The following is a 12,280-nucleotide window of genomic DNA, read 5'->3' on the forward strand; positions in this document are numbered from 1 at the left end:
GAGAGGCTGGGCAGCCCAGCTACCCCTGGGAACTCACACTGTGGAGCAGCCAGGCCTGCTGTCTCCGCTGAAGAGACAGGGACAATAGAAACAAAAGAAACAGGTCCAGGTAACACGAGGGAGGAGCTGAGCCAGGAAATCTCAGAAAGCAAGCTGCCATATTTTTCATACTAAATGGAAACAGCAGAAGAGGGAGCTCTGAGAGTTCAGTAATGGTCATTTCACCTAAAAAGCGAGCAAGGGCAAATCCATAGTAAGTTTTAAGAAAAAGTGAGTAAGAAGGAGACATACAAGAAAGACACACCTACCCAATAGATTACAACTGTAATTTCCTGTTTCAGAAGGAGGTACAAGACATCGTTAAAAAGTGATGTAGGAAATCAGAATTTGAAAATCTCAAATTAGGTGACAGGCTGCAGGAAGAATTTATAAATAAAAGCTCATTTCAGAATTGAAGACTGAACCTGAAGGAAGACAAGAACAAATAGACACAAAGATAACGTTGGTAAGAGGAATAGAAGGGGAGCCGGAGGAAAACTGTAAAAATCACAAAGCAATAAGAACAAAAAGATTTAAGGTTAAGTGCTAAATACTGAAGACAGGCAAAGATGATTCAGTCTACCAATAAAGAGTCCCTGAGGAAAAAATAAAACTAGAGAATGGGACAAATACTATAGAATTTCAAGAAAAATTTCATGAAAATGCAAAGAAACAGAAGTTGACATTATAAATTAAAATAGCACACTGTGTATCTGAAAATAGTGACCCATAATGAGCAACACCAAGATATGTTCTAATAAAATTACTGGACTTTAAAGACAGAGAAAAATTTGGGCATCTAGACCTGCACTGTCACACGTGGTAACCATTAGCCACTATAGCTGTTAAGTCTTTGCGGTATGGCTAGTGTGGATTGATTTGTGCTACACACAGAATTCCAAAGACAGTCTAGAAATAAAAGGTAAAATATCTCATTAATCACTTTTTATATTATTACATGTTGAAATAATATTTTAGGTATGTTATGTATTATTACAATTTCACCTCTTTTTTTGAACTCTTTATCGTGGTGTAGTCCATTCTTGCGTTCCTATAAAGAAATTCCTGAGACTGGATAATTCATAAAGAAAAGAGGTTTAATTCTCATGGTCCTGCAGGCTATACAGTAAGCATGATGCTGGCATCTGCTTGGCTTCTGGGGAGGCCTCAGGAAACTTAAATCATGGTGGAAGATGAAGTGGGAGAAGGCACCTCACATGGCCAGGGCAGGAGCAAGAGGCAGGGGTAGATGCCACACACTTTTAAACCACCAGATCTTGTGAGAACTCACCGTCGTGAGGGCAGTACCAAGAGGATTGTGCTACAACATTCATGAGAAATGACCATTCATGAGAAATCCATTCCCATGATCTAATCACCTCCCACCAGGCCCCTCCTCCAACACTGGGGATTACAGTTCAACATGAGATTTGGGCAGGGCCACACATCCAAGCTACGGTACGTGGCTACTGGGAAATTTTAAATTACGTATGTCATTTGTGTTTAGGCCCACATTATATTTCCACGAGGCATCTGATCAAGAACTCTAGCCTCCCTTTTGGACGAGGACTGTGTACAGAATCGTATTCATCTCATCCTCATTCTGGATCCAGAAGACCTTGCTGAATAGAATTTTCCTGTGAATATAGTCCTTTTGAAACTCTCTTACTCTGCTAGAATCTCTGTCTTTTTTCTTGAGTTATTTCTAGCATGTGTAGGAATGCTTTATCCTCCTGAATAAAGCAGAATGCAGAAGTCCTTCCATCTCCATCAGGAGGAGGAAGGCTGTGCCTCAGCTGTAATGCCCACCATAGTATAAGGCCATCATCTAGGTGAACATAGCACACTTCCTGCAGGGCCCGCAAGCTGAGCCTCAGCTGGCTTTCTAGATGACCTTGATCTGAAGTAAAGCCACTGTCTTTTCTGTCTACCTTTAGGAACTCCGCCTGCATTTTTCACTTCAAAAACAAACAAACAAAAAAACACCCTCTCCAGCTTTTGCTTCCTGTTTTCATATATTTCCTCTCCAGCAGAATTTATGTTTATTTTGTTTGTGATTTATCTTTTCCAGATAATCAGGTTAAAAATGAGCTTCTGTAGTATTAGACCTGACAGCCACCTCTATTCAAACTGAGTCTCCTTTAGGAGAACAAAATACTTTTATTTAAATTAATAGAGTCATTTTTATGTGGAGTAGAATAGAATTTTAGTGAAAGTAAATAAACTGGAACTTCCATTCGTCCACTGAAAATTTGAAATATAAAGTCTGTAATTACTTGAATATATTTTACAAAGTCCATAAGCTTTTATATATTTTATATGCATTTTTTACAAGAATATATATTGTCATTCAACATTCTTTCTCTAAATCTATATGAAGAATATTCCTTATACCTTCATGTTCACTTTGACACCACTGTCTGCAGCCAGCCCTTCTGGGACTCAGCATTAATATAAAAGATAAACAGAATCTTGTTAAATCTAAAAGCCATTATGTTTCGCTGCATTAGTAAAGACTAATGGAAAAACAAGACACCACCATTTATTCTAAAATGTCTTACTTTGTGGCAGAGTAGCTGCAGACATTTCCCTAAATCAGCAACTCACATTAGGAGTGAGTTCTTTTTTGCATGATATCATTACTAGTGGGTATTAATGGAGACGAATTGCTGAGTGGGAGAGTACTCGAAACCAGATAAATGGCCATTGTTTTGGAATTCTTAATTTGAGAATCATGCTGAGTATTACTATAATTGCAATTTTGTTTTCTATAAGAGATTTTTGTTGGTATTAGGGAATTACTTTAACAAAAAGAAAGATACAGTTTAGTTTCAGTTTTATCCAAATGTTGATTACTTGCTTACCTGTGCGTCTGGAAGTCTTGACAATATTATTTTCGTGTACCACATCTTTTCTTTATAAATAACATTTTTGTCAGCTTGTAACTTAGCCACTGCATATAGTCCGTGTCCAAATTATTAATTCTCAATTAGCAAAATTTGGCAAGGTTTAGTACTTAACAAGTAAGCATTTATTACAACATCTGGAATTGAGAAGTGAAATAGATATGTGCATCTGCAGTTTTTCTTTGTTTTGTTTTAGAACACATTGGAGTTTCTATCATGTCCTTAATTAGAGAACAGGAAATTTTGTGTCTTACTCATACAAGCTGTTGTGGACTGGGGAGTTGGGATGTAGAGGAGGAAAGATTTGGGTAGGATTATTTCGTAGTTTCTCTGTTCTGTATCTTGGAGCTCATTCTCAAAAACCAAGGCGTTTGATGTATATTTGGTTACCTTTAGGAGAAATACTGACAGTGTCTGTCAGTGAGAGTAGGCAGCTTGTTTGACATCCCAAGTGGGGAGAATACCTCCTTCTCCCACCACTTCTTTTGCGATTAGAAGATGTTTTCCCTTAGATGTCTATGGCAGACAAGCACAGCAAAGCCTGTGATTCCTGTGAGAATCTCGGATTCTCTGCTCTTCACCCAAGTTGCTGGTAAGGGAACTGTATGTGTAGCATTTCAAAAATGGAATGTGATTTAGTAAAACAGAACGCAAGTCCATTTCTACCAATCAAAGGTTAGTAACCTCAAGAGTGATGACAACCAAAACCTCTTGTTAATATGTCTTCTAAAATGTGAAACTGCCATCTCTTTCATCACTGGGTCCTTTGTGGCCCCATACTGTTTAATATCATCTGTACATTCCAGCTCTCTCCTGCTCCCTGCTTCACCGCCCACACACATACACAGCACTGTAAGCTTCTCTAGAACCTTCCCCAGCCTGGTTATGCTAGAAACACTGTCTCTGCACATGTGGTGGAGGTTGAGGTGGTTATAGGTCAGCAGAATTTTCTGACCTATAAAATAAGGTTGGCAGAGATTACCCTTTAGACCTAACATATTTACTTTCCGGAAACTCTACTCATTGCCTGCCTTTGTTCCTATTTTGTGAACATTTATCACATTACCACTTTACTAAAACTATTCTTAAGTATCTGGATAAACACATTTGGTTCAAGCCCACAGAGATGAAGAAGAAAATGTGTTCATGGCAGAACTGGGACCTAGCACTTGCCCTTGGACTTCTATGGTATGGTACTTTAATTGAGGACAAAGCAGGCAAAATATTATCTTTTTATAAGTTTATGTTGCTAACTATTATATCTTTTTGGTCATCCACAATTTTATTTTGGTGCGAAAATTAAATTGTGATAACAGCTGTGTAAGGAGGATCATTAAATGTCAGCAAAGATAAGGAACACTAAGTGATCTGCAAGGGAAAGAAAGAGGAGGACAAAGGAAAATTCAGTATTTCATCTGTATTATGGATTTTATTTCTACCGTCATTCCTTTCTCTTATAGATGGGAAATGTTAAAATGACTTATTCAAGTTCAATTTAATGGAAGTTATAACCCAAATTTCCTTATTCAGCATTCAATATTGGTTCCAGTATGATACATTGAGGCCCCCTAATTGGGAAAAGAGTGTGGAAATTAACTAAATCTGCAGCTAATACCACAGAACCGTGGAGATGATCTGAATGAAGAAACTGTTAGAAAATGTGGTGGGTCAGAATGAGAGTTTACTCCCAAATGAATCTGTGAAGTGTAGAGTATGATTTCTGGAAGGATGTCTGTAATACTACTACTGTATCAGTTAGCTTCTGCTCTGAAACAAACCACTCCCAAGCTCAGTCTCTTAAAACAATGATCTTTTATATTTTGTAGTGGCTAATAATTAGAATCATATAATAATAATATGTGTACATCTGAGCTTTCTGTTAGATCTTTGGGGTCCAATGCAATTAAAGTCACGTACTTCTTAAGTGATGCAATATGTCTTCTCGATTTTAAATGGACTATTTTTTTAAAGAAAAGAGAAATTTATTATTTTTCTCTAGCCTTTATTTCACTTAAGAAATAGTACTGTTTCATCATAAAGTAATCTGTATTTATGCATCTTTTTTTAACTTCAAGTTCTTTAAATAATATCCCTCTTCTCCAAAATAGTGTTTCATAATTACAGATAACATTCTTTGTGACCTTTGTACTACTATAATGCCCCAATTGAGAAAAACGAACTCAGGAATTTAAAAAAATTATTACTGTAACTAATAATGGTTTACATTTCTTTTTATGGGTTTCAAAGTGTCTTCCTGTAGTCTATGTCATTTTAAACTACCTGAGCACAGTGTCACCCTTGCCCATTCATGCTGCTATTATTGTTGGATTCATTTTTGTTTGTGGTGGGAATTTGCAAGTCTGCTTTCCCGCATATTCTTTTCCAGGATTGATCATTGTGAAGCACTTGCAGTGCTGAGTTATGAAAGTATGTTCAACGGTGTCCCCTTTATGTTAGCTTTTAAAAAGGGGTCCACTAGCATTCACAGTCAGTGTGTCCCTCCAGATGTGTGCTGCTGTTTGCCCCTGTTAATGATGACTCCTGTATCCCTTTTGTTTGCAGTGTCTCAGTTTGAAACTGAATTCTACATCAGTGGACTTGCACCGCTCTGTGATCAGCTTGTTGTACTTTCCTATGTGAAGGAGATTTCAGAAAAAACGGTAATTATTTTCTCCCCAAATACAATGGCATGTGGGGGTTCACTTTTAGCATTACACCCAGATCAGATTGTTCATCAGTAGCATATGCTATAATCTGAGCAGAATGTTCTGACCTATAAAATAAGGTTGGCAGAGATTACCCTTTAGACCTGACATATTTACTTTCCAGAAACTCTACTCATTGCCTGCCTTTGTTCCTATTGCTGAGCCAAAAAAAGAGTCATTTTTTTTCCTTTTTTTTCAACCTCTCTTGGTATATTAGTCAAAAGGAATGAAGGATTCCTCTTGCTGAAAGGGGAAGAAACTAAGCTGACACTGTGCATTAGCAGAAATGACAGCAATGAAGTTGATCGGCAGGAGCAACAGGGGTCCCTGTGGTCAGAGGGAATTACAGAAAGGGCATTTCATTATTTTCTTTGGTCCAGACATATTTGTTTACTTCCCAGTGGGCTGGTGATTCTGAGTGGCTTGACTATGGCTTTGAAATGGATTGTTGTGAAATCTCAGTTATCAGTGCAAATAATGGTACGTCAAAATCTGTGGCTAATAAAAAGCAGCAGATGATCTAAATTTTGTTGTGCGTGTCTTTGGAAGAAGCTTATATATTGCCCAGTGGAGGGGTATCCACACCCAGTCTCTCTTTGAAGCTGAGGACAGCCCCATTCCCAGCTTGTCTTTATTATGAGAGTCCAGGGGTCCTGCCAGCACAAGAATAGGGGTGGCTTCGAGGCATAAACAAGGAGAGCATACTGTAAAGGATTTTCTTTTGGATGCTGTATATAAAAGAAATTGTAATTGATTCCCTAGTCCTTTACAGTAAGTAGGCAAGTGGGCTATCCTTGTTTGTATCCTGTTTTTTTTTTTTTAATGGCAAGAAATAAAATGGGGGAGAAAAACCCTGGGAGCCCTGGTTTTGAAGTGGTAGCTGCTCTTGAGCGTTTCTCTGAGCAAGCACTTGCATTAGGAAGCCATCACTATAGTAACCTGAGGCTCTGGGTGCCCATGTTGCTAGGCAATGAAATGCTATAGGCTTAAGTGAACACTCAGACCTACTAAAATCAATAGGGTTGGCTTCTAGCCCTATTGCAGGACATCAGTTTGCTATTATTTTATTTATTTTTTGAAAATAAAGAAAAGCAGTGGCTCCTGGGGGAGTAAATACAATGCTTTTTGAGGAGGAATGCAGGAAGGTTTGAGAATGTGATTGGAAGAAATAAAGAAAGAAGCAGTAAAGTAAAACGAAAAAGGAGAAGCCTAATAAACAACTGAGCAAAGAAAGAAAGGAAACCTTTGTTAATAAAAGAGTATTTGAAGGGAATAAATGCCAAAGGCAGGCCAGCCTCATAGAGTACATAGAAAATGGACTTTTTCCAGAAGAAGAAGCGAGGGTTTCGGAGATGACTGGAAAATGTGTGTGCCAGTGTATGTAGGTACTCATTTTATAGAACATTAAAGTACATCTTAAATCCTTAAACACAGAAGAAACTCATAAAATTAAGGCAAAAGGAGCAAAGAGGTAAGCTCCCTTCCCCCTTTATTTTTTCATACTGAAAAGGTGGTTTAGCAACATTGAATAAAATTTGTTTTATATCATTCAGTATTATCCCCCAAATATTATCCCCCAGATATCCACGTGATACCTTCACATACATGCATGTTTTCGCATAGTTGCAGGGATAGTCACATGCTACTCTGCATTGCCCTGTTTCCATGAGCATTATTCCATTCTCCCTGCGTATGTCTGTGTACTCTCCACCATCATTGTGTTTAGTGGTTGTGTACTCTTCCATCTGCTTGGTACACTTTGATTTATTAAGGTGTTCTAGTATTTTACTTTTCTTTCATTCATTGATAAAGCACATATGTGTTAGAAATTATGCTGGGCGCTGGGGATCCAAGATCAACAAAACCAGATTTCTGCTCTTAGGGAGTTCATAGGCAAGGGCTGTTTGGCCAGGGAACAAAAGTATAAAATGAGATTCACATTGCTGATGCTTTTCTTACACATAAAAAAGAGCCTTTTCTATGGTCTAGTGAAGCGATTTTCTTTTTATTTTGTTCAAAATATTTTTTATTTTGCTATTCTGATTTTGATATTTTTATTGTTACAGTAGTCAATTTTTAAATATATTTCAGTTTTCTCCATTTTTTTTTTTCAGTTTTTCGGAGTTTAGCAATTTATAATTTCTCCACAGATCTGATAGATTTTTCTTCACTAGTTGATCTTTTATAGTTGCTATTTTATTTTTGGAATGTTTTCTGATTGTAAGTTTCCTGAGGCCTTTCCCGCCATGTGGAACCGTGAGTCAATTAAACCTCTTTCCTTTATAAATTATCCAGTCTTGGGTATTTCTTCATAGGAATGTGAGAAGAAACTAATATGTACGGCTAACTAGAATTAATTTGTATGATATATAGAAATGTAATTTAAATTAATGTTTCTCTCTTTTCCCCCACTAGGAAAGAGAATACTGTGCCAGGCCTAGACTGGACATCATCCAGCCACTTTCTGAGACTTGTGAAGAGATCTCTTCTGATGCTTTGACAGTCAGAGGCTTTCAGGAGAATGAATGTAGAGATTATCATTTAGGTAAGAGATATCAAAGATCTGGCTGATAGGCTTTTTTTATGTTTTTTTTCCCCCTTCCTACTTGCACTAAATGGAATTTAAATTAAGGTGCTGAAAGAATCTTACGAGAATACCTGGGTAGACCATGTATGCTGAAAACAAGGACATTTGGATGCAGAGATTGCAGAACTTGCATAAGCTCCTATAGCAAAAGGGAAGGCTAGAGTTCAGACCAGGGCCCAGGGGAGGATTGGGCTCCTTGTTTTTTGTTCTTGTATTTTTTCTATTGTCCTAACTATTTAATGTGACACATAATTTAATGTCAAGCCGCATGGCTCCATGGTTGTCATATCACTCCCATTTTATGTGTCAGGAAAGTTCGCTCTGGAGTGGCAGAGAAGTTGTCTTTCTTGTTTGTAACTGAGTGCTCAGAGCCTGAAAGACTTCTGGCACATTCTAGATGTTCAGCGAATATTTGTTGAGTGCACAGAGAAATACACTTAGTCACTGCTCATAAATACAGGGAGAACCATTGATATTTAGTCATACCAGAGACATCTGTGTTTGGCTGTTATCATACCCTTGTAAAATATATTAATGAAAATAGAACAGTTAAGCTTTGTAGGAATGCTGTACTACTTTAAACACAGTTGACGTTTGTTGAGAATATTTTCAGTTCTCATTGTGGCCATAGGAAATGAAGAAATATTCTATATATGTTTAAACCTTCTTATATGAAGACCCTAATCTGTTGAAAAACGTAAGAGTATATTCTAGACTTGGCAAAAAGCAACTGTGATTCACAACTGAAAGTGTCCAATCTAGGTATTTGGCTCAGAGCAAACTCTGCTGCACACTTAGAAACCCTTCAGAACAGGTTTTATAATTGAATTCTGCAGGAAACCCTCAGATTGGCATTGTGCACAACATGCTGAAATGATAGATTATGTCCCTAGGGCTTGGGCATCTGTCATTTATGCCTTAGGTGGCCTTGACCTTGATGAGGAGGAAACATTTATCGCCGACTGTGGGGTGTAATTGTTCTGTAAAAGTAGAACAATGCTGTAAATGGCCATAAATAAAATTTATATACAGTAGATGAATTCTAATATGCAATAGACATGGAGAATTTTTAACACTTTTTCAGCTGACGTCAGAGTGTTAATGTATTAAACGTAGAATTTTAAACTCACCTTACTTTTTTTTCAAGTTTTTTAGTATGTCATTCCCTCCCTTCCCGTCCCTCTCCTTTACTCCTTTGCTTTTTTATCAAGTATTTTTACACTTAAATATTTTTAAAAGCACTGAAATACGCTTCTGTCATTCTTTACCCTGTCTCCCACACTTAACCTTCCAACAGAGCCAAACACACAACAAAGATAGACACATTTTCTGTTCCTTCTTGGGTTGGGTAACCTAACCAGGTCCTCTGAAACCGTTGCCAATTTTCTGCTGTTGAGTCACCAAGTCGTTCCTCTCTTTTCTCACCTACAGAATACTCTGAAGGGGAATCACTTTTTTACATCGTGAGTCCGAGAGATGTTGTAGTGGCTAAGGAACGAGACCAAGATGATCACATTGACTGGCTCCTTGAAAAGAAGAAATATGAAGTACCCTTGATTTTACTTCATTGAAAGTATTGACTAATCTACAGCATAGAGAGGATAAAATATTTTTGTAATAAATCTTTTACGTAGTCAAAGTAGAGTACCCCAAGCCAAAAATATGTAGGAAGTTAATAACTTTCCAGTACCCCCTTCAGAAATTAGGGAACCAAAAGATTGCAATGGATTGACTGGCTTTACTGTTAAGTGGGGGAGGAGTTGGGAGTAGAGGGAGGAGGTGAGTTAGATCTAGACTGTTGGAAGTTTTATTTTTCGATTTTGTTCAAAGAAATTAAAATAGAGCCAGTATTTCAGAGGTGTCTATTTGGATTTAATGAAATCGTTTATTTTATGCTTATCACATTGGTAGTCACTTAGGATGGTTTGAACTACCAGTTTGGATAGAATGATGTTGTCCACTTCATTGAGGTTTGGCTTAGATTAATTTGAATAGATAATTCCCAGTATCGCTTAAAAAAAAAATAAAAAAACCATTTTTCAACTTTAATAGCTACAAAGTTACGTTCTGTAGATGGGCTTATATACTAATTTAAAACAGCATCAACAACAAATAGTCTACGTATTTGTTATATTAAGTTTGTAACCATCTGAAAGGATTTGGAAAAAAAATTATTTTTCATTTATAAACTATTTAAAGTACAGGTATCGATACCTAGTTCATAACCTAGTAATTACCATGTTACTTTAAATCCAGTAGTTTCTCAAAGAAATAATTGTATGTTTTAAACATGTATGTTAAAGTAGTATTTGTAAACTTTCCAAAATAAAGAGATTTTTCAAAAACTTAATTTTAGATATACATAAACATATGCATATAGTTCACTTTTTTATTGAAACATAAGGGAAAATGCTTCTTTATCAATATGTGTCATAAAGATTTAGAAGACAGCTGCCTTTTTTTGTATGGAGACTAGGAGACTTTGTTGTATTTTGAGTTGTGTCTCGAATGTGATTCTAATGTCCTAATGGGGAAATGAATTCAAATGGAAGTGGGAGAAATCTTCATTTTGGTTGACTGCCTTTGAGTTTGAATTCAGTGAGGTTCATTCAGCCATAGTATTAACAATTCTAGTGCTTCAAGCAAAAGCCTTGGGAAAATGGAGCTTTATTCGTGTAGTGCAGAATGCTAAACCATAGTAACTATAGTGTTTATAACCTCAATATGTTTCTCTCCCACCTTTTCCCATTTTCCCTCCCTCCTTTTCTGCCTTTTTTTTTTTTTTATCACCCTTATGTTTGAAATATAGGAAGCATTGATGGCAGCTGAAATTAGCCAAAAAAATATTAAAAGACATAAGATTCTGGTAAGTGTGCAATTTGTTATTTGAAACATAACTTTATCTTTCAATAAGTTATAGTGAGACTGAAAATAATTTGAAAAGAACAGGTTTTTCCTATCTTTTGAGAATTTATTTTAAACTAATTCCCTGACCTATGAGATCAAAATATTTTATCAAATCAGTTTCTGCTTGTAAACAAGAGACATGAACACCTGCTAGGAGGCAGTTTTAGGTAATTTGGAAACTGTATCTGTGAAAAACACTTTAAATACAGAGCTTTCTAGTTACGTGTATGAAAGTTTCTCTAAATCGTAGGTAAAAATCACATTATCACAAAATTTATCAAAAGAGAGGTTTCCTAAAACTGCATTGCTTTGGTGTTTCCATAATAACAGACTCAATTGATTTTGTTATGGAAGCTAATCTAGAATATCAAATACATTTTTATTACATTTTGGACTCAGGAAAAATAGAGTGACTGAAAGCCCCTTTTCTTTGCTAACTGTGACAGTGAATGTGCAGATGGAGAGCAGAGAGGAACTCATATCCTTCACATGTGAAGGGTCCTTGGAGACCATCTAGCCTAGTTCCCTTTTCTACAGGTGAAAACTGGAAACTCAGTCTTTTATGCCTATTTGGGTTTCAGTACAAGTTCTTTCTGCCTACATTTTCCCTACCGTAAACTTCTCTGTAAAACTCCACATGAAAGCCTGAATTGTCAGAGAGTGCAGAAGCAAAATAATTTAGGAATAACAGGAGAAGAGAAAACCAGAGCATCTTTAAAAAAAAAAAATCCAGCCAAAATTGTGGAGAATAAGCAAGGATTCTCTAGAAATGGAAGAGAATGCATTCCGGCCCTTAGAGTAGTTAATATATGTGAAGATGCAGAGAGGTGCCACAACTTGGCCTCCTTGGTTATGTGGGCAGTTGAGGGCTTTTTGTTTGTTTGTTCGTTTTTTTGTTTTTTTGAGACAGAGTTTTGCTCTTGTTGCCCAGGCTGGAGTGCAATGGCACAATCTCGGTTCACCGTAACCTCTGCCTCCTGGGTTCAAGCGATTCTCCTGCCTCAGCCTCCCGAGTAGCTGGGACTTCAGGCATGCGCCACCACGCCTGGCTAATTTTGTATTTTTAGTAGAGACGGGATTTCTCCATGTTGGTCAGGCTGGTCTTGAACTCCCGACCTCAGGTGATCCGCCCTCCT

At 37.1% G+C, this 12,280-nt stretch overlaps 1 protein-coding gene across 3 annotated transcripts in view; it reads left to right on the top strand.

The window, feature by feature from the left end:
* The window catches only part of VPS41 (VPS41 subunit of HOPS complex), a 192,025-nt gene that overhangs the window by 132,158 nt on the left and 47,587 nt on the right, over positions 1 to 12,280 (top strand). For all 3 annotated transcript variants that reach the window (XM_030795990.1, XM_030795989.1, XM_030795991.1), the window contains 4 exons: positions 5,508 to 5,605; positions 8,066 to 8,195; positions 9,669 to 9,784; positions 11,047 to 11,103. In XM_030795990.1, coding sequence (XP_030651850.1) covers positions 5,508 to 5,605; positions 8,066 to 8,195; positions 9,669 to 9,784; positions 11,047 to 11,103 — 401 coding nt within the window. The remainder of the gene's footprint in view (positions 1 to 5,507; positions 5,606 to 8,065; positions 8,196 to 9,668; positions 9,785 to 11,046; positions 11,104 to 12,280) is intronic.

This window comes from Nomascus leucogenys, chromosome 17 (genome assembly GCF_006542625.1).
Source record: "Nomascus leucogenys isolate Asia chromosome 17, Asia_NLE_v1, whole genome shotgun sequence".
NCBI classification, from domain to species: domain Eukaryota; kingdom Metazoa; phylum Chordata; class Mammalia; order Primates; family Hylobatidae; genus Nomascus; species Nomascus leucogenys.